The sequence below is a fragment of the Paramormyrops kingsleyae genome, chromosome 13 (genome assembly GCF_048594095.1).
Source record: "Paramormyrops kingsleyae isolate MSU_618 chromosome 13, PKINGS_0.4, whole genome shotgun sequence".
In the NCBI taxonomy this organism is placed as follows: domain Eukaryota; kingdom Metazoa; phylum Chordata; class Actinopteri; order Osteoglossiformes; family Mormyridae; genus Paramormyrops; species Paramormyrops kingsleyae.
The window spans coordinates 29,727,521-29,753,180 of record NC_132809.1 but is presented as its reverse complement, the minus strand read 5'-3'; the positions used below and the strand labels follow the sequence as shown (position 1 = coordinate 29,753,180).

Below are 25,660 nucleotides of genomic sequence, written 5' to 3'. Positions count from 1 at the left end.
TATTTCTTCGTTTCTTCGTCTCCCTCTGAGTGCCTCTGGTAATTAAAGCTAGACGCTGCAAAGGAAGGTTGATGCATGCAAATCCCAGTCCTAAGAAACCAACGCCCAGCCTGCCGTTTTGAGATGTTCATTAAAATCAAGAAGGCGATTCGCAAAAAGTGTAATACGCTTTTTAATCCGCTTCTCATTTTAAATAATGATAATAATAACAAATATGGAAAAGGTATTTAGTTGTCTTTCCCCCAAGTGGGGAGAGACCGGAATGTTGTTTGTTTCCAGTGCCACACTGCCATCTAGTGCTTGGGTCGGTCATTGACACCTTCGTTGCACAGTGGGCTGAGTTTGTTCATTTGAGGAAAAATTTAGTTTTCAGTCAATATGAAGTAAATAGACAAAGTATGGTGTTGTGCTTCTACCGCGTCTGCAAAACATGTAAATGTGAACCGATTCACCGTGACCTTTACTTCTGACCCCTTTCTGTCCCCTTCATACAGACTTCCGAGCTGAACAAGCATCTCAGCTCTCTGATGCTTGGGTTGACCGCCAAGGTTTTTCGAACCTACAACGCCTCCATCACCCTGCAGCAGCAGCTACGAGAGCTCTCAAACGGTCTGTGTCTCCGCTTCATCGCTAATAGCTGGTATCGCACATTCTGGCTTGTTGATACTCATACTCAGTTTATTTTTAACTCCTTTTCTGCATATTGTACTGTAGTATATTTTGCTAAGGTACGTGTGTTTGACCTCTTTGCCAAGGCTGTGCACAGACTGAAGGGTCAGGTGCTCGAACGAAGGGGGAGGGGTATGGCTTGCAAGGGGGGGCACGTGCCTGCTCTATGCTACCTGCTGCCATTTCTTTGTTGGGCGGGGGGTAAGAGGTCGGGGTTATAGGGCAGCAGGGTGCAGGAGGGCCAGCCCATGTGTGTGGCTGCGCCGATTTAATGCCTCCACAGGCGTGTGGGTTGTCGCCTCGTGCATGTAGTTGTCGCAGTCCTGCCCTGCATTGCAGCCAAGGTAATGATGCATGAAACTAGGAGTAAGGATGACATCATGGTGGCGGCATGCCCACTCACAGGTGGGACAGTCAGGCGTACCTTCCTCATTCATCGTTTCAGGACCATCTGCCCAGTGATGTCCACACGCTCTGTCTGCGTAGAGCACCTTCATGCAAGTGAATGTGAAGAATCCTCTGTAAACAAAAAAGATCACATTAACCCTTTTTTCTTCTTAATGGACATGAAGAGGCTGAAGGTTTTATTTTAAGATGAGATGGAACTTTATTGATTCCCCTGGGTGAAAATAGGACAGAAAGATACAGCAAAGAATAATGTACATAAAAAGGCAATAAATGCATAAATGAAAATCAGTAATAAACATAAAATAATAAAGATTAAATCGGGGAACTGTGCAAAACAATGTACCAATATGGTAAATGAAGTGCAAAATCAGGTTATGCACATAAAGCAATGAGATTCTTACTTGCTATGGAACATTAGTACCAAATAAATACAGCATACAAGTACAGCAGTCAATGGTAAATACTGATAAACAAATAAGACAATAGTATCACTGTGGAGAGAACACTTAGCTGGACTGCAAGCAATAATTAGGGGAAACAATTTTCTGTCTATAAAGACTAAATGATATGTTTGTACAAATGAAGGCCACGGCTGATTTGACCTAATAATGCCGATCTCCTTTCGCTAGTAATACTCTGACATTCAGGAAGTCCGGTTACCGAACCGGGTTCCTCGAATTCGAGCCAGCGCTGCTGCCGATTAATCGAATCTGTTATGCCGCACAGTGATGGTATATGTTGGAATCCAGGGTAGGAGCAGATGTCAAGTATGTACATCAAGAGGCAAGTTACCACATAAGGTGTTCTAGGTTAATGGCTGAGTCAACAGTTGGCAAATGGAGAAATCATGGATGTATGTACATGCTTATTACTTAACCAGACAGGTGACCCTTAAGGTCAGATTCTACACACAGTAAATTTTAATGATGCTCTCTTATAAGCAAGTAGCTCATTTGTATTGCCAGTTGGCTTCTTAAATGCTAATTACCTCTAGCATGTTATCATTCACCTGCTCATTTTCTTTTCAAAGGGTAAAAACACTGCATTTTTACAGACTATGAAAAGTTCCAATGACTGACCAGCAGAGGGCACTGCATTACATTCTTTGGTTGGAATACTGTGTTACTCAGCTGAAATATGGACCATAAATTGACACATTTGTTAGGTTTTAAATACATGCCATCTAATACATGGCAGTGGGCTAATGACATTTTTTAAATACTTAGAAAATATTATTCAGTTGTTGGCAATTTATGGTAGGTAATTTTGTTGGCATGCAAACTTATAAATATTTTTTGCTTACCCTGTGCATTAGCACACAATGCATTTTGCTGAATCCTGGCCGATGCAGCACCCAGATAAGCATTTTGTAGGAGCTTAGTTAGGGCTGGCTAATTGAGCTTCGGAGCAACTAAAGCCAGCTCTCGGTGCCCCTGGGACCGTGATTATATACCACCTTATCAGAAGCATACAATGCCCAGTATGAACCAGTAAGATCCATACAATTCTTAGTACACTAAGCCAGTAAGAGCTGCTGCCTTGAAAAGGGCATGCATTGAAATGTAAGCTTATAATGAGAAGTAAAGCTTCCTTTTTTTGGGTTGCATAACAACTGTCATGAGTGTGTTAATCTATAGGTCACAGTCAGGTTTGGCACAGCGAATGCCTGCGTGAGATTTATGTAGGTTTCCGCGGTCTAATTATGTGCCGTCGGATGTCGCTGTCCTCTTCACCGGCTGTTCAGCCTCCACTCGCTACACTTCCATCTCTGCCTGACACGTTGTCGTCATCAGCGTATCCGAGGCAAGCGTTGTGTCCCCCACGGCAACGACTGGTCCTTCCCTTTTGTGGCACCACTAGAGAGACATATAATGTGAAGGCTTACAGCTTCTGACTGTGATGAAGCTTCAAGTTGCTGCTTTCAAAAATTTTCAGTCAGTTTTTCATAGTTTCACCTGAAGAAATGAAACATAATCTGTTGGTTTTTTTCTATATTCCTCTGGCCGCCTTATGCTGATTCTTGATGAGTTTTGCTCCTGAGGCAGTTACACTGTCAATTCTGACTGTCAGTTATTCTGTCTGTCTCTCTCTCTGCCTCGCTCACTACCACGCCCCCCCCCCGCCCCCCCAACAAATATCCCAGCGTCGGACAATCAAGCCCAGAAACTGCTCTGCTACAACAGGGCGAATCGAGCGGTTGCAGTTCTCTGCAACCACCAGCGGGCGCCGCCAAAGACTTTCGAGCAGTCCATGGCCAATCTGCAGGCCAAGGTGAGATTGATCAGAGATGGAAAGTAGAGAAAAAGGGCCAGATGGCGAGGTGGGTATTGTGGAATGATCCAGAAAGAAGCTTAAAGAAAAAAAAAAAAGCCAGAAGCCGTGAATGAGGGTGTCATGCAGACGGCTGCCTAAAATAAATCCTGAAAGTGACGTGGTGCTTGTAAATCTGCCTGTTTTTTGGTATGTCCTTGAGGTCCTGTGTCACTTACGCATTATTTGTCTTTCACAGATTGACAGCAGAAAGGAGCAGCTGGCACAGGCCAAGGGTGAGCTGAAGCAGGCAAAGAAGGAAGCCAAGGAGAACTCAGATAAGAAGCTGCTGGCGTGAGTGTCACTTGGGGGGGGGGGGGGCAGTGGCTGGGGGGGTGGGGTATTGCACCAGAGAAGCCGTGAAAGATCATGAACTACTGTAGCAGCAGTTTTTTTTTTTTAAAAGCTGTGGTACCCGTTTGAGCTAGAGGGCGCTGCACCCTTTTTAAAGTACGATATGGTCCGTGTGTGTATGAGTGTGATGGAGAAGAAGAAGAGGACAGTTCAGCGATGTGAGGAGCAGTTGTTGAGGATGGAGGTGCAGGCCACCGACAGGGAGGAGAATAAGCAGGTAGCCCTGAGCACCTCCAAGCTTAACTACCTGGACCCACGCATCAGCGTTGCCTGGTGAGTTACAAGTCTGCAGACAGCGCATTAAAACTGGCATGCACGGCATGCACGGATGCAGGCCTCATGCTCCCGTTTTTAGGGCTTTCTGTTTTACTCCTCCCTTACCCATCTCTTCTCTCAGGTGCAAGAACATGGACGTGCCCTTGGAGAAAATCTATAACAAAACTCAGAGAGACAAGTTTGCCTGGGCTGTGGACATGACTGAAGCCGACTTTGAGTTCTGAAGGCCTTTTTGTGTGTCCAGTGATCACATTTTCCATGCACGATACACTGTTTCCAGTTTTATTGCATTTTTATTTATTTTTAAACATTTTCATCAATATTTTATAGTATGAAAATATTCCTTTAAATTCCTAATAAAGTCTGTTATTGAAGTCATGAATATTGTATCGATAGGTTGTCAGAACTATAGTGATCTGAAAGCTTATTTGAGTCTGTCAGAGACTCTGTACTCTAAAATATTCACTACCCTGCAGATCTGCCCATATTATTTTTAAAAGATTTACACTGCAATGCAGGATATTGCATTTTACTTGATTTGTCAGATCTTCCCTTAGACCATCAATGGTTCATAAAAGTGTCATATTTTTTATTTTTATTAATTTTCCCAGTACAGATCATTTGCTACTTTTGTAGAATAATGGCAGGCTAAACGATTGCCAAATGACAGTCTCCAGTTTCAAAAGTACCAAAGATTTAAAGATGCACTGATGGTTTCAGCCAATACAGCAACAATCAGCCATCGGCTGATGATTACAAAGCCGATATTTAATGCCGATAATCCCCTTAAAAAATGGTAAACTATATTGCTTTGCACACCGGCATACTAAACATTTAGAAAAATGTCTTCTGTGTGGAATTATTTTAACATCATTAGAAATGCACTTTGCAAACATTGTTCAACTAGAATTTCACAAGGAGGATCTACGAATAAACATTTGAACACGACAAATTTGATTGCACACCTTAGGCGAGACAGTGAAGAGCATGAAGAGTTTCTGAAAAACAAATCCGTTCCAATAAAGGATACAGCACTGCAGAAAAATGCCAGGCTGTCAGTAACACAGGAGTCTGATACCAAAAGAAAATTCAATGCAGACAGTGGGAAATCAAAAGAAATTACTCAGAAAATTAGTGTTGATCACACTTGATGATCAGCCCTTCTCTGTTATCATTGTCATAAATATACAATGTATACAGTTAAAAATATAGCATTGGTGTTCTCTTACCAAACATAAATACCATATTTTTGGAATGTAACTAATTTATTTGGGTGGTGTCCCTTTAATTTAAGCAGAGCCTCCTGAACAATTGGCATCAGTGTCAGTTTCCAAAACAATGAGCTATTGGACTTCAGCTTGAAATTTCCCTATCAGCGCATCTCTCCTTAGATGTGCTCAGAATCACCCCGATTGTGTCGTCACTACAGGGATTTCAGCCTTTACTCACTGCTAGCATTTAACCTTATTTTACCTCTGCATTGAGTTTATGGAATGAGGAGGGAATGTAAACAAGACTTATAATCTGTTTCTGCGTGTTTTTTTTTAGAGATTAGTATAGCACATACAATATTTAGGAAAGGAGGTAGGCTTGTGGTATGTATGAATCTGCCTGGGCTGGGTTCATATTCATGTAAGCTGGTTCTGATGGTGTATACTCTTAATACTCTTACTCAAGGTATCAGTTTTGTATTTGGCAAACACAACATTTAAAGTTAAGATTGTGGCATCTTTCTATGTCTGGAACAGTAATTCTTCATTAACTTGAGCAGATGAAACTTTCAGCCTGATGTTAAAACATCCTACTTGTGTTGGTTATGTGACTCTTCACCCCCAGAGATGGTCAGAAAGGGGATCCTTTTTGTCCTCATTAAACTTTTTTCTATTATTAATACTTCAGTAAAGGTGACCATGTTCTGCAGATACACCTCCCATTTTCATGTTCCTGAAACCTCAGACCATTCAAATGTCCAGGGCTCAGAGGTGGTAGACAATAGTTTTAACCACTGCGCCACCATGCTGGCCCAAGCGTAATATAATTTTAAAATTTTAATGTGTATAGTCCAGGCCATAGTCTCCAGTCGCACAGGCTACTTTGTGATAATGCCCTCAGCCATAGCAGATGGACCAGGCTGCCAGCCAATGTAAGGAAAGCCCCCCGCCCCCCAATCGTCTAAGTATTCAATTGTACTATCTCGGTTTAGCTATTTTTAACCTAATTTTTCAGTCAGAAAATTTGCGAGTGCTGCACTTCATTTAGACATGGCAGTGACAGATCAGTACTAACCCACAGTTTGCACTCCGCGGGGCTTGTGCATCGAGTTTGCCACCTGCGACTTGCAGTAACTCAAGCTGCCTTAGATAATTATCTAAAGGCTTAAAGCTTAACAACTGTGTTGTAGTTATGCACGTATCCTCTACTTTTGTTAAGGCTGAACCAATGAATGAAAGGTTGTTCTGGTGGCAAATTCGTTCTAATTTAACAACTCCTAAATTCCACTTACACTTTACATCGTGCACCACATGCCTACTGGACATAAGCAGGAGGAAGTCACGGGCGATGAGGACTGCGTTTCTCTACGGCGCAGTTGTCGCGCAAGGCTGAAATTCAGCTCTTTTCACGAGAGACTTCAAGGTATCGCGATATTGTTCGTAATGAGTTTGGAAGCGAATAATTTGCAATTTGTAGTCTTTTTGAAGACTATTTTTTCGGATTTATATTAATTTGTCTGCATATGCATCCTGTTTATTCTTTCACCTTTTCCATATTCCATATAAAATTACTTGCGTTGAAATGTAATCACATTTCGTTAAGCTTAAAAAACAAGAGTTAACCTAATTTCCGTGCAAATGTTTTAATACTTTTATAAATAAACATTTCAAAATAAACTAACAATTTTATTTTAGTTGCGTACGGCTGCCGTGCTCCTCCGTGTTTGTGTGTGTGTGTGTGTGTGTATATATATATATATATATATATGTATGTATATATATATATATATATATGTATGTATATATATAAAATTTTAGGTTTGCATTACTGCAGCTTAGAAAAAGTGGTAATAGTGTATTTATAATTAACCGGTAGTTGTGATATATTACGCCCAAATCACTATCAACGTGATATTGTGTTTATAGGCTTTAGCTGACCCATGAGTCTGTTACAGTCCTTGAATGCTGCGTTTAGCAAACTGCAAATTGTACATTGCAAACTGCCTGCCACTTTGACGCAGCAGTTGTCAGATGAGTCCGCGCTCCAGGGCATAGGAGTCACTTCTTAAAAACTTCCTATTATCTGTTACACATGAAGGCAATGACGGTGCATGGAAATAATATTATGTTCAATGTGCGGTAAAAGTACGACCGAAACAGTGACAACCCAGGAGAACGTTTTAAGTAAAGGTAAGTAAAACGCCGTTAAAATTAGAAAGTTAACGTTAATAGTGCTGGTTTAGTTCCTAAACTCAAAATGCCTTTGTGAGTTGAGTACTATCAGACTGGCTTTAGTACTTAAGTTAAACTTAAAAACGATTGTTTAGTTTCTTTTCTAAAAAGTTTTATACAAAAGTACAAGCTGTTGAATTATCTTAATTCGCATACAAAGACTGTTCAAACTGTTATTTTGTAAAGATTGTTTAGCACTGTTGTATTGGACTGTCGATAATGTCAACTAACAAAAATTGCCAAGCTTACATCTAAATGAAAAGGTGTTGTATGAAACCAATAAAAGATTACATCAGTCTTGGGTCTTGGATCGTTTAAGATCAAAATGGTATTTTTCAGGCGCTGTGTTTCTGGCAGGTGGTCATTTAATGAAGTATCAGTCACTTCAGTGTGAAAAGTTATTCTTAGCTTAGATGAAAGCCGGACCTTTAATATGAGGGAATATAATTTTCTTATTGGCGAACTTTTTATAAGCAATTACTTTTTTAATCGTGATTTCTCTTGCGAGTAATCTGCCTGGGCAAACCGCGTATTCAGGCGCGGTATTCCCAGTTTAGAGACTGGTGCAAAGAATGCAGTGTGTGTGCATCATGTCTTTTATTGTTTATTAGACGTGAAAATAAATTACCACGCAGGCAAAACTAGCGAATCATAGTTTCTGGTTATTTGAATGGTCCGCTACTCAATAAACCTAAGTAAATATAATTCTTCTTCGGGTTTGAAAGCTGTCATTCGGAGCAAATCATGAGTATCTTACGATATGCCCATAGTTAAATGGAAGCCATTTTATGGATGTGACAGATCTAGACAGTTATCATCACGTGGAAAGTTGAACATTTTTAATCCATGTATTGTATTTGTTGCACTGTGAATTTAAATGTTCGTAGACTGCTGAGGTCATGCGCACTGTGTTTACTTGAGGAATTCCTGCCTTTGGAATACACTGCATGTCAGATCTTGAAAGTAAAAATGCTGCTGCATAAACTGAGTTGCACGAATGGGCTACATTCATTATCTTAAACTATTAAGAATTTTGACCGGAAACGCAGAGCAGTCTTGCTTATGCATTATATTTGTAGGTGTCTAAACAAGGAAACAATGTTTCAGTTGCAATGCTGAAAGGTTCAAGTAATCTTGCAACAACCTCAGAAAGGCCTAATTTCCTCCTGATTAACTTTATTCATGTCATTCTCTTGAACATCTACGCTGATCAGCCATAACATTAAAGCCACACGATTAATAATGTGTAGGTCTCCTCATACCACCAGAACAGCTCTGACATGTCAAGGCATGAACTCCACAAGACCTCTGAAGATGTCCTATGGTCTCTGGCATCAAAACATTAGCAACAGATTCTTTAAGTCTTGTAAGTTGTGAGGTTGGGCCTCCATGGATCGGACGTGTTTGTCCAGCACATCCCATAGATCCTTGATCAGATTGAGATGTAGGGAATTTTGAGGCCAAGTCAACACCTTAAAATCTTTTTCATGTTCCTCAATCCATTCCTGAAAAACTGCTGTGGGGGGAATACCGTTGTCACGAAGGGGTAAACTTTGTCAGCAACAATGTTTAGGTAGGTGGTACATGTCAAAGTAACATCTGCATGAATGTCAGGACCCAAGGTTTCCCAGCAGAACATTGCCCAGAGCATCACACTGCCTCCGCCATCTTGCCTTCTTGACATAGAGCATCCCGGTACCATCTCTTCCCGAGGTAACTGATGCACATGCACCTGGCTGTCCACGTGATATAACATTCAATGCGACCAATCTGACCAGACCACCTTCTTCCATTGCTCCATGGTCCAGTTCTGAGGCTCACATACCCATTGTAGGTGATTTGGTGGTGGACAGGGGTCAGCAGGGGCCCTCTGGCCAGTCTGTCTGTGGTTATACAGTCCCATATGCAACAAACTGCAATGCACTGTGTTTTCTGATATCTGAGCCTTGGGTGTCACCGGTTACCGGTTCACTGGTTGGCCTTCTTTGGATCACCTTTGCTAGGTATTGACCACTGCATACTGGGAACACCCTACAGGAGCTGCCATTTTGTAAATGCTCTGACCCAGTCATCTAGCCATCACAATTTGGCCCTTGCACACATCCTTACACTTGCCCATTTTTCCTGTTTCCAACATGGAATTCAAGAACTGACTTTTCACCTGCCTGATATATAATGGCACCCTTGACAAGTACCATTATAACAAGATAACAATATAAATTTCACCTGCCAGTGGTTTTAATGTTATGGCTGATCAGTGTAGATATAGGCCTACTATATAATACATGCATTTGAGTAACAATGGCTACTTAACATCATAAATTCACATTTTGGGGGAAATTTTTTAAGCAGAAAGTTTATTGATGTGAATGGCATGACAGAGTGAAATCTGTGATCCACATCAAGGAGGAATTCCTTTCAGTCAAAGTTCTGTCCTTTTAAAAAATTAGATTCATTAAAAGGCTCTTCTAAGCAATAAGCGGCCTGAAATTTTTAAATGTTCGTTTGAAGAACATGACCGTAGTAAAAAGAAAATGAGTGTTCTGTCATTTTGACAGATTCCTGATTGGAGAAAAATTATAACCACACTGCAACAATGGCATGAATCACATTTCCTGAGAGGCAACCATGTGTGCATGCTTGTATTGATAACCGATAATGGGATTGCTTGTATTGATAATTGATAATGAGCTTGCTTCTGTTGATAATTGATAATGAAATGGGTTGCATTGATATAGCTGCTTTTATGTGTATTGTGTTGCTTTAGCTCCCTAAAACGTTGACCCAATCAAATTTACAGTGGTGCAGTGAACAGACAAAGGTGCAGAGGGAGTGATGGTTTACAGCACAGTGAGGGATGAGCAGAACTGCAGGTATGAGGCTTGTCACAAAGGTGCTATGAGCAGAGTTGTAGGTATGGTGAACAATAACCTGGATCAGGTATTAAAAAAAACATCAGCTACTGTCTTGCTCAATAATTACTTCACCCCCTCGGCTGTGACACAACAGTTGTGACTGGTGCTTTCAGAATGAGGAAGACACACATTGACTTCTCTGTCGGTTTCACGGATCCTCTTCTCTGTTCTATTTTTTCCTCGTCACATGAAAATTAGTCCCTAATGAAAAAGTGTAACTGGGAAACACCAGTTTCTCTTCTTACAGGGATTCTCCTAGAAGCAAAAAGCAATAAAAATAAATATAAAATGGAAGCTTTTACCTTTTTGATTGAATACTTTACTTATAAAATATCAATGTAGTTATAGAAATATGTGCAGTTCTTAGCTGGCTTCTTCTGTTTATGCCGCAGCCTTCCGGAATACGTGACGTGCCATTAGATGCTTGTTGCTCATTAGAGTGTTTGCTTCTCGGTGACCTTGTGACGTGTTAATCAGCTTTTATCTGAAGATAACAGGGAGCGTCGGTATCATGAAATCTAGAAACGAACTAATAAGAAGTTGTGGTTATGAGATCCCACTGAGCTCTTGCAGTTAATTAGCGTGATCTGCAGGAAACCATCAAAGATTAGCTGGCAAGCCTCATTTCCTTGTTGGTCTATCGTTCATAATTTCTTTAGTAGCCAACATGCTAGTAGCTTATATTTTTCATGCTGTTTACCAAGCTCACTTGCTCTTCTGCTGTGTCCAGGGCTCCTGGGATGATGGCCTCTCGTTGCTGAAGATGGACATGGATGTGGAAATGAAAGAGGACCTAGGGAGGTCGTGGTCCCTCCTGTCCTGGGTGGCGTCCTGCGTGATGGTGTTTGGCGGCATGGTACCATACATCCCACAGTATCTGGAGATTCAGAGGACCAGCAATACGGAAGGCTTCTCCACACGTGTCTGTTTGGTGCTGCTCATTGCCAACATCCTCCGCATCTTCTTCTGGTGAGCAAGATCGGGGCTGCAGGGAGGCCTGTCACAGTAATTACACTTCTGTTGGGCGTTATGCTGTCTCAGGAGTAACTGCGGTAAACAATATTATTGTCATTTTAAGATCATTTTATGCCGCTCGTGTAATGATAATATAGTAGCACAATAATGCAAGTGCACCACATATTCAAATGTTTGAATAGGAAAAATGTAAATATCCTAAATAAATAAAACATAAATAAAAAACATAGATAAATGGACTCTCAGGCTCTGTTAACATTATATATTTCACATTGTATATTTTCCCAACCCCCATGATCAGAATGTTAACAAAAATGGATAGTAGCTTTGAAGAATGGTTGATTGAGAAAATCCAGAAATACTGGCATTTATATGATTCGTCGCTACAGGATTATAACGATTCCCAGATGGCTACAAACTAAATAAAATACGTTTGTACTGCAGCCCCATATACCCATGTATGTTCTTGCGTTAGTGTTATTATGTCTTTGATTTTTTTATTTTATTTTGGTTTTTATATTATTTTTTATTATCTTTTGAAATCTAGTTTACTTTCAGGCATGGTTTAAAGATTTTAATTTAGTTGTTACATACTCTACTTTAGATTTTAATAGTTTTTTTTCTAGGGACAGATGTAAAGTTATAAGGCTTTGCTGGCAAAGTGGCGATGTATGTTGGGTATTTCTGTGGTTCAAGTTCAATGCACTTGAGGCCCAAAGATAAATCATTACTTCAGCTAAATAGTATTTATAAACATTTGCTTTTATTAAACCGCAGTAGGTTGTGGAACCAATATTTATAGTTGTCGGTTAGTTATAGCTTTTAAGTTCTGTTCATGGGAATGTTGTCATTGACAATTATAACCCTGACATGTGTGATATAATGCATGGTTAGTTTTAGTAAAATTCTTATTTTTATAACATCCATACCACACCGATAATGTAATTATCATGACAGGCCTAGAGAGAAGAGAGTAAAGGCTGATTTACACTTCTGCATCAAGCCTGCGTCGTGACTTACGCGTGTGGCCTACGCCGTTGTGAGCATTTATAACTTGTGCGCTGGTGCGTCTTCACTCAGCAATTACACCACCAAAGCTCTAGATAATACATAGTTTTTGATGTTGTGTTTATTGTCTTCCCACCCTGCGACATATTCAATTGCTGAATCATGCAATTAAAACAGAAAACATTTGACAAAGTGTCCATTTATCTAGTCCTGGCTATATTCGTGCTGCTCCAAACTCCCTGTAGACAAATTTGGAAAAATGCCAAAAGTCTTAGATTTTCTTTGGCTACTTATGGTTAATGTTAGGACTGGATAGGGGTTCAGGTCTTCATGTTGGGATTAGGGTTTTCCCTACAGAAATGAATGGAAAGTCCCCACAAAGGTATAATGACAAAACCGTGTGTGTGTATGTGTGTGTATGTGTATGTGTGTGTGTATGTATGTGTGAGCGGGTTTACCTATCCTTATGGGGACATAATGTCCCCATAACGTGATAAATATCCGTTTTTTTCCCTTATGGGGACCGGTTTCCTGGTCACCATAATGGAAAGCTCTATTTTATAAAAATCAGTGACTGCTATGAAAAAACTAAAAATGCAAAAACTCTTGTATTTTGTTTGGTTACTTATGGTTAGGGCAGGGTAGGGGTTAAGGTTGTCATAGTTAGCGTTAGCATTTTTCCCATTGAAATGAATGAGCGGTCCCCATAAGGATATGTTTACCCTACATGTGTGTGTGTGTGTGTGTGTGTGTGTGTGTGTGTGTGTGTGTGTGTGTGCGTGCGCGTGCGTTACTGGAATGAGCCTCAAGTGTGGTACTATGAACTGCCATAGCCATGTCAGTAGAACTTAGTAATTTCAGTCTGAATGAAGATACGGTGTTTGGTGTTTATCAACAAACAAGGTGATGGAAAATTGCTGTGTTAGCTAATGGCTGCCGAGATAAAAGCAGGAAAGAGATCATTGTGAAAGGGACACGGTAAGACAGCGATCTCCTTTCATGAAATGTACCAGAATCAAGTTCCCCAGAGCTCTGTAGAGCTAGATGTAGGACCAACACATTTAGTAATTCCATTTTGAATGTTCTGAAGTTACAGTGAAATGAGTGCCAGGGGCCCCAGGAATAGAGCTGCACCTTATCAAGGTGTCTGTTTGGTTTATGAGTATGTGGGAGAGTCTCCATTGTTTTGTCAGGGGAGAGAGGAGCTTGAGGTTAAAGCATAGGGTTGGACATTTATCTAGCACCCCAGGGGCATTTTTTCAGGAATTAAGGGTTTTGTTTAAGAGCCCAACAGTGATGTAACCATTCTTGCCGCGAATGGGACTTGAACTAACAACCTTCTGCTGACCCACGGACCACCCCCAGTGGGCCCTGCTAGAGGCCGTGTCTTCGCACAGTGACATGGTGGATAGACGGTTGAAAAGCAGACTAAATTCATCCCCTTCTTCAGAGTGGAATAAGGGGAATTTAGACAAATCCCAAGTAAATCTCCAAGAAAACTCCACAGTTTGAGGCTATGTTGAAAGTGAAGATGTTACGTTGTCAATCTGTGTTTGGAAAATCTCCTGAAGCTGGGCTTTTAATTAGATGTTAGGAAGGAGGAGGTTATTAAACTTTCTATTATGGCAGACATAACATGACTACATTTTTGCAGCCGTTGTTTTTATATTACAATATCGTTGCATCACATCTGTCAGTCAGTTGGCTTGGTTACACGTCTTCATTGGAATTCAGGAAAACGCCTTAACAGCACATTACCTTCAATACAAATTTTTGCATTACTCTCAATTTGCAATTTTTATTATTGCTGCACTTCCTTGGGGGAGAATTTTTCTCTCTGCATGATTAGCTTAAGACTAAGTTCAGTTTAATGTGAACTAACTCGCTGCGTGAGCCTGACGGCGTAACTCCGGTTCACGGTGATTGTATCACGTGGGCGTGCGTCCTTGAGCACTCGTGACCGCGTGCTGCCCGTGTGCCCACAGGATCGGAAAGCAGTTTGAGCTGACGCTGCTGATGCAGAGCGTGGTGATGATCGCCACCATGCTGGCCATGCTGCAGCTCTGCTGCAACGTCCAGGGAACCAACCGGGTCGCCACCAAGCAGCACCACTTCACAGGTAACGCAGCAGAATCCATAAGGTGCCCCATCCTCCAGAACCGCTCCTCCAGGACAGCATTAGCTAAGTCACACACCTGATGACCCCAGCTAACAAGGTTAATGTAACGTTATTTCTGCATTTTACATCTTAACAAAGGTTCTGTCAATGTCAGCAGAATAACAGTATTACCTGAGCTGAATGCAATTAATGTTGAAGAATATTGTTTTATAGTAAAATATTATTTTATAAAAGTGTTACATGCACATACTGTACCGCGATTGCGCCACCCAGCCTTGGACCTGCGACCCTAAAGGCGTAAAGCGACAGGGATACTCGCCGCTCTACCACACCCTTCCTCTGTTTTCATATTATTAGGCACTTTCATACCGCAGGAACTTTATTCCGGAACCGGGAACTTTTGTCTTGTTCACACCGCCGGAACCCAGTTCCTCGGAGGCAGTTCTGGATCCCTTTTTTAGTCCCTACTCCATACTAGAGCTGTGTCCAAAATCAGGTAGTTTTCGTTCAAACACAAACTACTGGGGGGTGGGCTTACAGCGATAACTTGCTGATTGGTTGACCACAAGCACTGGAGTAAAAATTGAGCAGATGGAATTATTTTTGTACCTTTATTACATTTGATGCATCAGTTAATACATGTTTGCTTGCATCTCCATATTTCTGCATCAGAAAATTTGATTAATAACCAATATACTTGTGTCTAATATTGTCGGCACCAGCGGTGAAACTTGCCAGCGATTATTAGCGAGATAACATGACATTGTTTTTTTTTTCTGTGGAAAACAAAAGATCGACATGCTGGCCAGATTTAATAAGAATTATAAACATGTCATGGGTCATATAAATGAAAAATAAATAAAAGGCTGTGTTTGCTGTTGTGCCATTTGAAAGTGACTCGGAGCTACAAAAGTCCCCACTGGAGATATAAACTGGGACCGGGTTCTGGAACTTCCTAGAATGAAAAATTCTTAGTGGGGATGTTCTAAATTTCGTTGATCATTTTTCTTATCTGCAATCAGAACTGCAAATGTCACGGGTCCTAAAAAAAAGAAGGTATTGCTTGTAAATAGTTGATTTTTGGGAATTAATCAACCCTTCCTTAAAACCCTCAGTATTCCATGACCTGCCATAAAACTGGACTGGGGGGTTGGTATTCCTTGGCATGGGACACCCTGGACTGGATGCCATTCCATCACAGGGCACATACACACACACACAGTCAGACACTCTGGGTAGGTTAGAGATGCCGGTTCTCCTACCTGCGTGTTTTTAGAGTACAAGAGGAGACTACACCGTCTCATTTTATAGTTGGTTCTGTAGAAGTTGATGTAAACGTTCACATACATGCCATTTGTAGGGGAAGGTTAGGTGTTCCTCTACAGCTTCATGCCTTATGGGTGTATAACTTTTAATGTAGACACCAGTTTATAGAAAAAGGTATCTTCAGTCCTCAAAATGCCATGAATGAAGACAGAGTAAAAAAAACTGCCAGAAGTATCCAGGTGTGCATTTGGCCTCTGAATTTAGCCCATTTTTTGTTGATTTACAGACCAGGAAAAAAACTGTAGAGAAAGGAAATATGTTTCCTGGCACAATAGCAATGCGTAAAATGGGCTTTACATGCCGGTGAAAGCTTTTCGGTAAGTCCACTGCAGCTTTTGCGGTTGCACTAAAAGGGTGAGCAGCCAGACAGGAAATGCGCAGAGTGCTTTGGGGTCGGCCACGTAGCCATTAACAAAATGCGCTTGATCCTTGGCATGTCAACAACCGATCATCCTGTGAGTCTGCAGCAGTTAAGGAGGGATACTTGTCCTATTGTACCTGGAATTCTGGAATAAGTTTGTTGTTTTGTCCTTTGGATGGTTGTTTTTGTTAATATTGTTGATGTTTAAATTTGGTTTGTCGATAGTTATGTATTTTGAATTGTTATATATAGTCTATTACTTGTATATGAGGCGGGAAATCGCCTTTAACATTTCATTGATTTTATTACTCATGATGCTACAGGGTCTTGCAGGCATATGCATATTCTGCTGGTAATTTGTCAGTTCAGTGAGTGTGTGTACATTTCTGTGCATATTATATATTTATGAGGACATTCTGATCACATTTGTTATCTTTCAGCTGATTGATTATTTCTAATATTCGCTTATTTTCTCTGATGTTTACGCTTGAGGCATTTAAACTCATTTTTTTATGCTATCAGAAGGATAATTCTGCAGACACACATGAGAAAATCTTTACGGTTATTGAATTATTGAGACACACTTTAAAGAAAATTGTAAGGGGTTACAGATTTTTTCTCATCCATAGTATTTTATGCCGATTTTCAAAGCTTACATGTTTGTTCGTAAATTAAAGTATTACTCATTGTGTATTTTTTGGATGTGCCAAAAAGGCAGAGGAATCGGCTACATACTATTCAGACGATAAGTGATGCATTTGCAAGTGAACCCAGTGCTATAATTGGCTTCTAATCTTTTAATGATTTTAACACCTCTATATTATGCATCAGTCGATGCATCTGCTGTGAGATCTGATCGGTAAAGATAGGTGAAAGTTCTCGATCGCTGTCTGCAGTCTTTGTTTCTTCAATACAATGTCTCTTCCACGAGCTGTGAAATTTTACCCTCGTCCCAAAGAACATTTAACAGCTTTCCTTTCCTGGCACAAAATAACTTGCCTAAATTAATTGAAGCGGTCAAAAACAAAAGGGCATTTGTTGTATATACACCGCTGTTGAACTTAGGGGAAGAGATTAAGTTAGACCTGTGTTTGGCTTGTGTTAGAAGCTCAGAATGACGTTACTGCTCTGCTGCTCATACAAGCGTGTCCAGCCTGTAGCCGACGTTTAAGAGAAAAATGTTGACATTTTCAAATGACCTTCAGATTCAACTTACTAATACTTGTTACAATTACAAAAGCGATACAAGAACTACACGTAAATGCCACTGTGTTGTACATAATGATTGTTTCTATTATAGGTAATATAGTTTCCGTGCTTACGCAAAAAGCTGTAACTTAGCCAGGTATTTGCCTGGATTTTTAATCTCGGCCATGGTAAGGCAGACTGGTCTTCAGATAGTGTAGGAGGATCAAAGACAAGGTGATTGTCACTCGTATGCTGTCGTCCTGGGTGTGACCAGTAGTCAGTAGTTCCCTACAGCTGTCAAGCCAACTCCCAGAACGGTAGGAAATCTCCTCCGATCAGTTCCATGTCCGTGGGATCAGGTTACAACTGGAATGCGAGGAGTTGGTTACACTGAGAATAGTGCTGACCATATTGCCCTCCCACCCATCTTCACCCCCCGTGTCCTAATCGCAGGGGTATAGGGGTAAACGTCACACATGGGACACGTGGTTTTCAGTATGAAGAATACGCTTTAGTACTATTGCTTTGTATTTAGACTTGAAAGCTGTGAAAGCATCCACAATGAACTCGTTGAGTCCATTTTTGTGCAAAGATCTCTGTGTGCAGCACCCGCTTTTGAATTTGTAATTTTTGTTTTCCTTTTTGTTTGCTGTCCCTTCTCATCCTCTTAAGAGCTGCCGTTCTGCTACTTGAGGCAAAGACACGAACAACTGCGCTTTGGCTTACGTTACAGCGTTCCCCGCGGGCCGCTCGTTATGAGCTGGCCTGCATGTCATGTATGAACTGCACAGAGGCGAACGGCCAAGAAAATGTCTGAGCTGAGCATGCGTCAGGAGTGTGGGACACCCGAGGACGAGGCAGGCAGGACCTCAGGTCATGTGACCTGCCTGGTATGTCATACAGCTAGTGCTGAAGAGCAAGCGGAAACATGAAAAATGAACCCGATTAATAGGGGGTGTGTGTTTTTCTGATGACGTGGATTCACGTTCTACTGGTTTTTAGTGGTGTTAAAGGAGAGGTTCTTCCAAGTGTGCTGTAATACAACAGGCAGTTAAGCTTACCAGATTGTGCCAAGTACCATTAATAAAACAATCATTAAGTTTTACTCACACAGTCAAAAAACATTTTGCCCATTTTTTCTGTCTTCTTTTTAAGTCAAATAATACTAAAATAAAATTCAATTAATAGTCTCATTAGGTTTTAGTGTCTCCATGAAACAGGCTGCAGTGGTAACTTTGGGGTGTGAATTTTATATAAAGAATACGGTAATCCGACACCCAACACAGCATTTGGGCTTGGTCAGTAGATTGGCGGTGAATGACAGTGTCAGCAGGGGGATTACAAACAGGGACATTGCTGTAGACACCATTTCTAGTGTGCAAGGGAATAATGGCCAGAAGCCCACAGTCAGGACTTTTCTCATTATATGACCAGGAGCTAAGGGCATGTGGCCAGAAACAGTACGAAATGTGTAAGTAAAATATCCAGCCGCTGCCATTGACGAACCATGTTACAGTACCTGATATAAAAAAAATATAATTAACTCATACATCTGCTGTGTTTATGTGGAACTACAGGGATCAAGGTATTGAGTTACTTTTTCAGAACATTTCACAAACCAAATCAATTTGATCAACAAGATACACTATTTGCACTATTTTGGGACACAACACCTCATAATCATTGATTTCAGGTGTTTCATTCCGACCCATTGCCACAGGTGTATAAAATCAAGCACCTTGCCATGCAGTCAGGTTTACAAACATTTGTGAAAGAATGAGTCATTCTGATGAGCTCAGTGAATTCAAGCGTGGTGCTGTCACAGGAAGCCACCTTTACAATAAGTCAGTTTGTGAAATTTCTTCCCTGTTAGATATTCCACAGTCCTATAAGTGGTATTATTGGGTGAGTATGGTGTGGAAGAACTTGACACAGAGTCCTGACCTCAACCCCATGCAACACCTTTGGGATGAACTAGAATGGAGATTGTGAGCCAGGCCTTCATGTCCGGCATCAGTGCCTGACCTCACAGATGTTCTACTGAATAAATGGGCAAAAATTCCCACAGACACTCCAATGTCTTGTGGGAAACCTTCCCAGAAGAGTGGCAGCTGTTATAGCTGCAAAGGGGACACCGGCTCCATATCGATGCCTATGGATTTATAATGGGATGTCATTAAACTTCCTGTGGGTGCAATGGCCAGGTGTCCCAATACTTCTGTCCATATAGTGTATGTAATGGTGCCGTCTGGCAAAAGTACAGTTTGATTCAGTTATTTCATATCATTATTTAGGTAGTATAGTGCTAATGAATGCTGGATAAGGTATCTCCCAATAACATGTAAGCATTTAAGGATGTTGTAGGTTTAATCTAAATTGTGAACTGGGACTAATATATTGCACAGCACAGCACAGCCCTCTACTGGTCAGGAGCGGAATTTTAATTTTTATTATTATTATTATTATTATTATTATTATTATTATGATTTAAATCCAGAGGTTCCTATGGATTATATAGACCTGTAACCGTAAGACAGAGAAGATATGGCTGGTGTCTGTGGCGGCATGGGCTCCTGGGGGAACCGGATGCCAAGATGTTTTGATTTGTGACGGATGTTGTGAGAAGAGGAGCTGCTGAAAATGTCTGAGAGATGCTGCTATTGAGTCGTCACTCTGTCACTGGGCTGCCCGCCTGTCCGGGGGGGGGCTCAGGTGCGGTGTCCGGCCCTGTGTTATCAGCACCGTCCAGGCGCCGGGTGTAACCGGTCGGAGTCACCGGCAGAGAAAGGGGGGGGGCAGTGATCACGTTCCTTGTTTCTGCGTGTCCTGTGAAGCTCTATGTAATAAAAACGCAGATAAAGGTGGTGTAATTTGTGCGGATTAAAAAATGCTAATTGCTGTGGAGGGTGGAAGAATTGGTATAGGAGAGCAGGAAATTAATTTACATTTTTTGTTTCTGTGGGGAAGGAGAGAGATTGTCGGGTGACTGATTTGGTTTTATTTTTGTGTTTAGATCTGTATCGCTGGTGATGTCATCCCCCTGTAAGCACAAACGGGTCAAGTGGGGGTGCTTATGAAACAATCAGGCCATCGCGGGAGGATTAGACTGTTTTTTTTCTCCCCCCGAAAAGGTCAGGCTCTAATGCTATGCGGGGGGGGGAGGGGGGGGGGGTTCTACTGAATTAATGGACTGAGAATGAGCAGACCAGAATGAGGTGGAGTAACCTGGAGTAATATTTATATCATGGGGGGGGGGGGGTGAGTTAGGGTGCTGAGTGGGTTAGGGTGCTGTGTCTGTGATCAGAAGGTCATTGGTTTGAATCCCAAATAGGCAGAGTGATGTCACTGTTAGTCTCCTCCGCAAGGCACTTATCCTCCGATTGCTTCAAGGACTGGCCTGACCCTGCTTTCTCAAAAATGTCCATTAAAAAAGTAAAAGCATTTGCTAAATAAACGACATTTGTTATATGTTTTTTAGTAAAACCGACTTCACAATCTATTTCCTTGATACTCTTAGCAGGCACTCCAGTTGGGACACCTAAGCAGTACTACCTCCGAGTTTCCTCGGGAATGATTCACCTTGTGTGTAGTGAAGCCTTTCTGTACCCCACTGTTGTGCCAAGCAGTTGTCTTGCAACTAGTGGCCTTTGCGTGAGCTGCAACGATGCCGTTCTCCTCTGACCACTCTCATAGACGAGGTGTTCGCCCCAGAAATTCCATTAACTATTTTTTTTTCCCTTTGCACCATTCCCTTAATCTCTAGACAGTGCAGTGTGTGAAAATCACAGGAAAGTGGCGTTATTTTGGCGGGGATCGAGCGTCTTAGCTGCTCTAATGCTTAGTCACCCAGGGAGTGACCCCTGACCCCGTCTGTGTGCTGTGTGTATGACGTTTCAGCCGTTTGATTGGTTGTTTGGAGGTAGACTTTGCAAGCAGGTGTAACTAATAAACTGGCCCCTGAGTGTACTTTCTCTCGGATTGCAGATTTATTACAGGCCTGATTGTGAATTTAACCCGAATAGAATTTTCTAGAAGAGTTATTTAGTAGCATTTTGGTTACACTTTTAAATTCTGTTTCAAACACACAAAATGTTATTCGTTTTATTTAAATTATACTCCATGTTTATGGTTTTTGTCGACAAAAATTTAGAATTTGTTGAATTCGGCATCGATGGAACATTCCAGTCTCTTGAAATCCAGATGCCTGTGTGACAGTAATGTATGTTCAGTCACGCGTAACCCTGAAAGATAGTACAATTACTTTTTTCATATTATAGATATTGCTTTATTGAAATAACCAAACTTTTCATTTTTCTTGTTGTTTTCTTTAGCATTATGTGCCAAAATGCAAAGGTGAAGCTGTCAGGTCTGCAGAAGTATAATTTTATTCGCTTTCGTAACTGTAAGGACCCACCTCCGCAACATTTTTCTATAGCAGAGTCAAGGTGGACAATGTAGAATTTCAGATATTTCATCCACAGTCGAGGGAAATTAAATCCTAAATGAGTTAAATGTCTTTTGAATGTTTATTGTTGTTTAAAAATGCTTTGTAGAGCCCCAAGTCAATAGAATAGCTAGTGTGTGACTAGTGTCCTGTCTGTGTCTCTTTGGACTCTAAAGGGGGGCATCAGAGTAGTCAGACACATGCTGCCCGGCGAAAGCAGAGTTTCTTTGGGGGCTAATGACCCAGTGATACCTGTCTGACTGGACGATGCTCTTCTGTGAGTTTTGTTTGAAAGGAAATCTTCAGCTTTGTTCTCATGTCTTTTTATATCGACAGACGTTTTGCACCCTAAAGCAAACTTGCCCAGCACAGAGGATGGCTTTTTCCAATGTATGTTCTGGTCTTCTTAAAGCGCTCTTTTGTGTCTAACATGCACTGTGCATTGATTTTTTTTTTGTTGAGGCAGCTGTCATACAGAATGTCTGATGAATTTTTGATCCATTCTTGAATCCCGGAGGTACAAACGTACAGCTATACCTGCGAAGACGTCAGCTCTGCGCTCAACTTTGATACGCAATGCCACCCACAGCTCTGTGTCCTTTCCAAAGGACGTGGGAGGATGTCTCGGGCGTTCTGGTACAACAGTCTAATGACAAATCTCTGCTTTCTAAAGATATTGTGAGCATTCATCAGCTCTGCGGCATATCGGAATGTGTGACGCACCTCCAGGGTTGAGTTTGAATCCCAACTCATCTCTGCATATTTCCCTCTGCAGATGGGCTGTGTCGGTTTATTTGTACTATTCTCTTCATTTCAGAATAGTAATAAAGACATCAAAACTGTAAAATAACATGGAATTATGCACTGACTAAAACAGTATTAAACAAAAAAATTGTTGGGGGGGTTGGCAGAGTGATGTCACCATTGGGCATTTGAGCAAGGCCCTTAACCCCAATTGCCCTTTCTAACCCCACTTTTCTCCTCTTCGGCCTGCTTCATGAGGTGGCCTTCTGGGATGCGTTTCCAGCTGTCCTGAAGGAGGTCCCACACATATGCTGAGCTCTCATTGGTTGCTTTTCCTTCACTCTCTGCTCAAGCTCCTGCTAAACTATTTCTGCTGTGTTTAGTTCAGGTGGCCAGGTCACGTGACACGATACTACTGCTCTCCTTTGTAGGCGGTTTGGCGTGTCCATACTTTTGACTGGTAAGTATGTGCATGTATGTGCCCTATGGTATCCAGTCCAGGATGTATCTCTGCCTCATGCCCTATACTCTCTTTGATGGATGAATGGATTTCAGCATCACGTTATTCCTGTTTAATATACCACTTCAGCTGTTGTAATTTTCTATGGTAATAAGAACAGGACATTTTACAGTGAAATATGGGTCCTAAAAATAATTAGATATGCAGCAAGTCTTGCACAGAGCTTGAAGTAGCAGACTTTCACAAGAAAGTAGAATTACTCATCTTAGAACTAATTACAGTTCTCAATTAGTGCTGCCAGCAGTCCATTAAACACTCAGTTGAAAATCAAGTAGGTTTATTTCATTCGTTTAGAGTAAAAAGAGACCATTCCTCTGCTAGCGAGGGACACTAGCTATGTTGTGTTGCTGCAGTGCACTGATTTCTCTGGGGGAATCGGTAAGATGTAAAGCAGACAGGGGTGTGGGATGTGGGATGGGCAGCCAGACAGGCTGTCATTTCAGGTTGCCGTCTGGAGTTCTGTTTGAGCTTCTGGGGCTCCAGTACATTCTTGGTGGAGCCCAGGATTCTTCTGGCAATGGTAGCACATTCATCTCCTCCATCCCCGACACTAAGAGAGCCAGAGGCCAGTCCTGCTCACTGCCGCTGAGCGTGGAGCAGCTAGCGAATGCCGCGGGCAGCCCGCATTGGGGTTAGCCGTACTCATGTAGCCAAGCAGACGGCTGGAGTCTATTAGGGTTGTGCATTGTGACAGAGGCGGGGGGGGGGGGCGGTCACAGAAGCATGGAGTCCCTGGCAGCTCAGGGGGCCCAGCGCTTTATAGTGGTCCGTAATGTACCATCGCCCCCCCCCCCCACGCTTAGCAAAATGTACCCTGCCCCACCCCCCCACTCGAAATAACAGGGGGGCCAATGTGACATCTTATCAGGGGGCCATCATTTCTAACCATGCCTCCTGGACATATTGCTGTATAACTGGGCTGACTTGCATGCTGTGATCTCACAGAGGTGGGCTGGGGTGGGTGGGTGGACCAGTGAGATCATTGGTCAGCAGGGTTTGGCTGAGCTGGGAGTGCCGTCTTGCGGAAAGGCACCCGATATTACGCAAGACAAAGGGACAATAATTGTCAGTGGAGGAGAGAGTGTGGGACCAGACATGGGAGGGAGGCAGTTTTTGACCATCAGCTCTGGGAAATGGAGAGGGCGATAGAGCTCCGGCGGCTCGCACCCTTGTGAGGGCGGATAGAGCTCCGGCGGCTCGCACCCTTGTGAGGGCGGATAGAGCTCCGGCGGCTCGCACCCTTGTGAGGGCGGATAGAGCTCCGGCGGCTCGCACCCTTGTGAGGCCGGATAGAGCTCCGGCAGCTCGCACCCTTGTAGGGCGGATAGAGCTCCGGCGGCTCGCACCCTTGTGAGGGCGGATAGTGCTCCGGCGGCTCGCACCCTTGTAGGGCGGATAGAGCTCCGGCGGCTCGCACCCTTGTAGGGCAGATAGAGTTCCGGCGGCTCGCACCCTTGTAGGGCCGATAGTGCTCCGCCGGTTCGCCACCTTGTGAGGGCGGATAGAGCTCCGACGGCTCGCACCCTTGTAGGGCGGATAGAGCTCCGGCGGCTCGCACCCTTGTAGGGCCGATAGTGCTCCGCCGGCTCGCCCCCTTGTGAGGGCGGATAGTGCTCCGGCGGCTCGCCCCCTTGTGAGGGCGGATAGAGCTCCGACGGCTCGCACCCTTGTAGGGCGGATAGAGCTCCGGCGGCTCGCACCCTTGTAGGGCGGATAGAGCTCCGACGGCTCGCACCCTTGTAGGGCCGATAGTGCTCCGGCGGCTCGCCCCCTTGTGAGGGCGGATAGTGCTCCGGCGGCTCGCCCCCTTGTGAGGGCGGATAGAGCTCCGACGGCTCGCACCCTTGTAGGGCGGATAGAGCTCCGGCGGCTCGCACCCTTGTAGGGGGGATAGTGCTCCGCCGGCTCGCCCCCTTGTGAGGGCGGATAGAGCTCCGACGGCTCGCACCCTTGTAGGGCGGATAGAGCTCCGCCGGCTCGCCCCCTTGTAGGGCGGGTAGAGCTCCGACGGCTCGCCTGCTTGGGGTTCCCTCCCCCCAACATGTATCGTACCTGCGGCAGCCCCACTAGCAGAAAGCTGGATGCCTTTTATTTCCCATTTTCTGTGACTTTGAGACAAAAGTGAAAATAGTCGCTTTTTGTTCTCTTTCCATCCACCTCTTTCATCCCTAGCCATCCTTGTCACCCCAGCTCTCTGTTTGTTTGAACCTCCTTCCTCCCTCTCTGTCATCCTCCTACTCCATTTCTCTCATTTATCAAGCTTTCTGCCACACCATAGTCTGTTTGACTTTGGAAAACTGCACTTTATAACCTTTTTGGCCTTTATAACTCTCTGTACTCCCTGCATAGCTCCTAGCCTCTCCTGTAGGTACTCAGACACTCCTGGCTGGTTGCTGTGCTTCTTCAGGGTAATGAGCACAGATTCTACCTTCATAAATAGGTTTTGATCTTCGTCATATTCCGAGACTTTCCTGACCTTGAACAGCTTGGACAGGCCAGAAAAAGTCATTCTTTCTCAGCGCCGTGGCATTCTGTTATGATTCTGACACCTTGCCACTTGTTCCTGTGGCTGAATGTTCGCTCCAGAGTGAGTCACGGTG

At 42.8% G+C, this 25,660-nt stretch overlaps 2 protein-coding genes across 11 annotated transcripts in view; both read left to right on the top strand.

The window, feature by feature from the left end:
* The window catches only part of LOC111851929 (DNA topoisomerase I, mitochondrial), a 47,825-nt gene extending 43,430 nt beyond the window's left edge, over window positions 1-4,395 (top strand). For all 9 annotated transcript variants that reach the window (XM_072698595.1, XM_072698594.1, XM_072698593.1 and 6 more), the window contains 5 exons: window positions 495-609; window positions 3,221-3,348; window positions 3,587-3,681; window positions 3,865-4,014; window positions 4,139-4,395. In XM_072698595.1, coding sequence (XP_072554696.1) covers window positions 495-609; window positions 3,221-3,348; window positions 3,587-3,681; window positions 3,865-4,014; window positions 4,139-4,241 — 591 coding nt within the window. In that variant the 3' untranslated portion in view covers window positions 4,242-4,395. The remainder of the gene's footprint in view (window positions 1-494; window positions 610-3,220; window positions 3,349-3,586; window positions 3,682-3,864; window positions 4,015-4,138) is intronic.
* Window positions 3,602-25,660, top strand: part of LOC111851931 (solute carrier family 66 member 2) — a 37,711-nt gene continuing 15,652 nt past the window's right edge. Inside the window, exons 1-3 of one of the 2 annotated variants that reach the window (XM_023827303.2) lie at window positions 3,602-3,681; window positions 11,106-11,344; window positions 14,344-14,477. In XM_023827303.2, coding sequence (XP_023683071.2) covers window positions 11,139-11,344; window positions 14,344-14,477 — 340 coding nt within the window. In that variant the 5' untranslated portion in view covers window positions 3,602-3,681; window positions 11,106-11,138. Of the gene's footprint in view, window positions 3,682-7,165; window positions 7,419-11,105; window positions 11,345-14,343; window positions 14,478-25,660 lie in introns of those variants that run through there. The other variant, XM_023827302.2, reaches the window with a different exon arrangement.